Source organism: Lathyrus oleraceus, chromosome 1 (assembly GCF_024323335.1).
Source record: "Lathyrus oleraceus cultivar Zhongwan6 chromosome 1, CAAS_Psat_ZW6_1.0, whole genome shotgun sequence".
In the NCBI taxonomy this organism is placed as follows: domain Eukaryota; kingdom Viridiplantae; phylum Streptophyta; class Magnoliopsida; order Fabales; family Fabaceae; genus Lathyrus; species Lathyrus oleraceus.
This window is the reverse complement of record NC_066579.1, coordinates 10419845-10424571: the sequence shown is the minus strand read 5'-3', so window position 1 is coordinate 10424571 and position 4727 is coordinate 10419845. Positions and strand designations below refer to the sequence as shown.

The 4727-nt window shown below is 38.1% G+C and overlaps 1 protein-coding gene across 4 annotated transcripts; it reads left to right on the top strand.

Annotated features, from left to right (window-relative positions):
* The first annotated feature begins 748 nt into the window (after positions 1–748).
* LOC127123814 (pentatricopeptide repeat-containing protein At1g79080, chloroplastic) lies at positions 749–3869 on the top strand. Of its 4 annotated transcripts, none has more exons than XR_007803607.1 (3): positions 749–2774; positions 3136–3176; positions 3313–3869. XR_007803607.1 is itself a non-coding variant. In XM_051054122.1 (3 exons), exon 2 carries the CDS (start codon positions 1484–1486, stop codon positions 2732–2734), a length of 1251 nt encoding a protein of 416 aa, XP_050910079.1. In that variant the 5' UTR covers positions 1110–1318; positions 1462–1483; the 3' UTR covers positions 2735–2774; positions 3313–3869. The 4 variants fall into 4 exon arrangements, 3 of the variants coding, with proteins under 3 accessions (XP_050910030.1, XP_050909964.1, XP_050910079.1); XM_051054122.1 differs by lacking the exon at positions 3136–3176 and having other exon boundaries at positions 1110–1318; positions 1462–2774; XM_051054073.1 differs by lacking the exon at positions 3136–3176 and having other exon boundaries at positions 3379–3869.
* Positions 3870–4727: the final 858 nt, after the last annotated feature.

Genomic DNA, 4727 nt, shown 5'->3' with positions numbered 1-4727 from the left:
CACGATCAATTACTAGTTTGTTGTAGGGGTGGCAAAACGGGCTCGGCCCACTGGACATGCCCGTTTTGCCCGCACTTTTATGCGGGATGGGCCAAGGATTTAGACCCTCACCCTCAAACGTGTCCGCCCCGCCCCGCCCCGTTTTTTTCGCGGGCTTTTGCGGACACGTGTATTTACATAAATTTTTGCGTTTTTAGGCTTAAATAGTGCAGTGTCCGCGGGCTTTCCCCGCCCCGCCCTCACTTTTTTGCGGGGCGGATCAAAGTTTTAGGCCCACATCCTCAACTATGACCGCCCCGCCCCGCCCCGTTTTTTTGCGGGCTTTTGCGGGGCGGGCCTAAACAGGGCGGACATGCCCGTTTGCCACCCCTAGTTTGTTGTATGTACTTCTCATCTCATTGAATTGTATGATTACTATGATAATAAAGTGTTTTGTTTTCTATGCGAATACTTTGTGCTCATAATAAAACGTGTAGCTAGGTAGAAAATATCTACTACCATATACAACATAAAATAAATTAATTATAGAAGGAAAAAACAACAAAATTACTAGAAATTATTTTTCTTCGATGCACCGTCAAAATTATTAAAAGTAAATTATGAAAGGGTTTAAATTGAGTTTTTAAAAATCATAGGGTGTGGGATGCAGACATGGGGTGGGTACCAGTAAACTTAGGCAAAAAGAAAGCCCATTTGATACTGCCCAGCGGGTTTGGCTCGTGTCTGTTCTTGTAAAAAGAAGATATGATAGTTTCATTTCCACATGAAGTTAGGATAACCATGAAAAATCTCACCCCTCAAAATCAGTCTCTCATGCTCCCAATTCTTCCCTGGTAGCATCTCTCTCTCCCTCTCTCTATTCTCACTCATTTCATTTTTCTCTAGTACCGTTCTTTACCTTCGTCATTGCAGTTAATGCATTCAAAGTGTTTGTATAATTGCCAAGGAGAATAAACAAAGCGTGTTGATTTTTGTTTTGTTACTGCATCATTACATTACATAATCCTTCAATTCAACCATGACCACACTACTGAATACAGTGTGTCCAACTTCAAATTTACCCTTAAACTCGAAACGAAACAGTTGCAGTTTCTTAAATACCCGTGTTCAAAACCCTAATAGTTGCAGTTTCCCTTTCAAGAAAATTTGTTTTTCAAGTGTGTTGGCTTCGACCCGTAAGACAAATCTCTCTAAAGATTATGTTTTTGACCTGCCAAATTGGAGAGATGGGAAGAATGACTATAACAGCAGGGAAGTTAGATTGACTGATGCATTTCTTCATTTAGAGCGCATGGTGGGTAAGGGTAATAAACCTAAGGTAACTCAAGTAACTCAGCTTTTGTATGATCTTTGTAAGTCTGGTAAAGTTAGAAAAACTGTTAGGCTTATAGAGATTATGTTAAGTTCAGGTATTACACCTGATGCTGTTTCATATGCGTATTTGGTCAATTATTTGTGTAGGAAAGGTAATGTTGGTTATGCAATGCAATTGGTTGAAAAGATGGAAGCAAATGGTTATCCAACTAATACTGTTACCTATAATGCTTTGGTTAAAGGGTTTTGTGTTCATGGGAAATTGAATCAGAGTATGCAGATTTTAGATAGGTTGATAAAGAAGGGTCTTGTCCCAAATGCAGTTACATATTCTATCTTGGTTGAAGCTGCTTATAAAGAAAGGGGAGTACATGAAGCCATGAAGCTTCTAGATGAGATAATTGCCAAGGGCGGTAAGCCTAATTTGGTTAGCTACAATGTGTTGCTGACTGGGTTGTGTAAGGAAGGTAGAACTGAAGAAGCTATTAAGCTTTTTAGAGAATTGCCCGCAAAAGGGTTTAAACCTTGTCTTGTGAGTCATAACATTTTGTTAAGAAGATTGTGCTATGATGGGCGATGGGAGGAAGCATACGAGCTTTTAACAGAGATGGATAGAGAGGGCAAGGGTCTTTCTGTAGTTACTTACAACATACTGATCACTTCTCTTTCTATTGATGGAAAAATTGAACAGGCTTTCCAAGTTTTAGATGAAATGACAAAGAGTGGATTCAAGGTGACTGCTCATAGCTATAATCCAATTGTTGCTCAACTCTGCAATGAAGGAAAGGTGGATCTTGTTGTTGAGTGTCTAGACCAAATGATTAATCGGCGTCTTCATCTTAATGTAGGAACGTACAATGCTATTGCCTTGCTTTGTGAGCGAGGGAAGGTGAAGGAGGCTTTCTCAATATTTGATAACTTGGGTAAAAAACAAAACTACCCTATTCATGATTTCTTCCAAAATATGATTACATTCTTGTGTAGGAAAGGGAATACATATTCGGCCTTTCAGTTATTATATGAAATGACGATGCATGGATTTACACCAGAATCCTATACTTACTCGTCTTTGTTAAGAGGATTGTGTAGGGAGGGAATGCTTGATGAGGCTCTCGAGATATTCGGGATTTTGGAAGACCATGACTATGTGCCTCATGTTAATAACTATAATGCTCTTATTCATGGATTTTGCAAATCTCAGAGAATAGACTTGTCAATAGAGATATTTCAGATGATGGTCAACAAAGGATGTATGCCTAATGAGGTAACATATACCATTCTTGTTGAAGGGCTGGCTTTTGAAGAAGAACTGGATTTAGCGGCTAACCTATTGAAAGAGTTATATCTGAAAGGGGTTCTGGGTCATCGTACTGTCAAAAGACTTTCTATGCAATACAACCTCAAGGAGTTAACAGGGTAGAGAGAGAGATATACAATCAAAGTATACGTAACAAAAGAATGTAAGTAGGGATTTACCTCTTTCAGATATGAAAGTAGTTTTCTCAGCTTTGAGTACTTGATTTCTTATTTAATGTTTATTGGTTGTTGAAACTAAGTTCCTGAATGCTTTAAATTTTGATTGAATTTATAATTTAGAGATGAATAGTGAAAGTTCTACAGCAGATAATTTGATGCTGACTGCGTTTACTCCCGTGTTTTAAATGTAACACATCTTTTGTTAATTTAGGATTCATAGTTTTTTCAATAATTTTGTAATATACATTTGCCTTTGGTTTAATTGCTTCTTGGAATACAAATTTCTTGTTTGCACGCCAATCTCATTGCTATAAGAATCTATGCTATTGGCATATCATTACGCAGAAATACCATTCAGTGCAATTACAAATGCTCAAATCTTGCAGGTTATTAAGCCTTCTTTTCCTTTACTGATAAGCGCTTTGAAAATATCCTATAAGCACTTTATGCACGCACACACATATAGATACCTTGATAAACTAGACCTCAATGTGACTTAAAATGCTATTCAATTGTAAACAGCTGTACTACTTTTTGGACTTTGACGAAGGAGAGAGCTAATCGTATCGAGTGATTGCTATACAGCAGAAATTGGGCACAGGAGCAGAGGATCTTGACACCGAGTCACTGATTGTTCTGGAGTGTTTTCTGGTAGAGAGGCTGAATCTATTTTTTAAGGCAATAAAGTGAAACATTTGATTTTCTGCTTACATTCTGAGATACAGTTAAAATATTAGTCGTCTGATATTAAGTGGGCAGTTTGAATTGGTTGACTGCTGATTTTCTAACAGTTGGATATTCAAATCCATGTATCTGCCAACATTGAGCTGTTGGTCAATGGATGTGAATAACGTTTTGTACTTCATAATAAATCAAGGTGTATGCACAGGCACATGGCTCTGTTTATAAACTTGTTAAAAATGACTCTGCCAGGCATGCAGATTTTTCTTTTCTAAGTGGTGACGATGTTAGTTAATTCAAATGTCTATGGACCTCACAAGGTTGCTTGCTAATGCATGTTGTGAAAATTCGAAAGCTATGTATATAGAATGAATCAAATAGATATTTTTTCTGATGAAGTTTGTGCATCCTCCTCCTAAGTAGGAGTAGACAACGAGCGGGTTTGAGCCCAAAACTCCAACCAGTCCATACCGCGGGTGTTATTAGTAGGCCTATTTTTGTCCTTTTTTTCCCCTTTGGTACTTTAGTTTCGAATTGGTCGGATGACAGGTTTTTTGGTTTTGTTTTCTTGGGCTTCAAGTGTTACAATGGCAAATACAAATAAAGTTTATTGAAAGATAAACAAAGATGGTTAAAAAAAAGCTCAACATATGTGATCAAGAAAATAACAATCCAATGAGAAAGTTGGCAGAACATAAAAATCTTGATTCTATCCTCAACTCTATTCAACAAAAGTATTTAAAATAGCTTCCTGTGGCTACAAGGGGGGCTTTTTGACTATTTTGTCATTTGAAGTCTGACATAGCGTAGCTCCATTCTCATAGGTTTTCAATTTTCTCTTTTTTGTGTTTGAAACAAGTATATATAGGCGTGTAATCAAGTATCCTGTAAGCTGAATGTAATGTATTCCGATGTGTATTCTGGTGGTGAAGACCACAGGAGGATCTTTATCATGGTGGTGGATGCTACTAGTGGTCCGAGAAGATATTTATGGGTAAGGTTCACACACTAATGCTCAAGTCACTAAGGTTAAAGAGATGTAGCTTATAAGAGTGTAATAAGTTGTATCTTGGTGTGATGCGGAGTTACATTTATATTAGAGGGATGGTTAGAACTGTCCCCGGTTGACGCGGCGCCAGACGGGGGACTGTTGGATAGACACCAACGGTTGAGATGAGAGTGACGCCTTGCTTTAGGGCAAAACTCTCTAATGAGAGCACTCTAGTACTCAAGTCAACAAAGTCAGAGAGATGGAA

Bases quoted from the DNA above. Each gene is read 5' to 3' on its own strand.
- LOC127123814 (XM_051054073.1), top strand. From the start codon at position 1,019: ATGACCACACTACTGAATACAGTGTGTCCAACTTCAAATTTACCCTTA.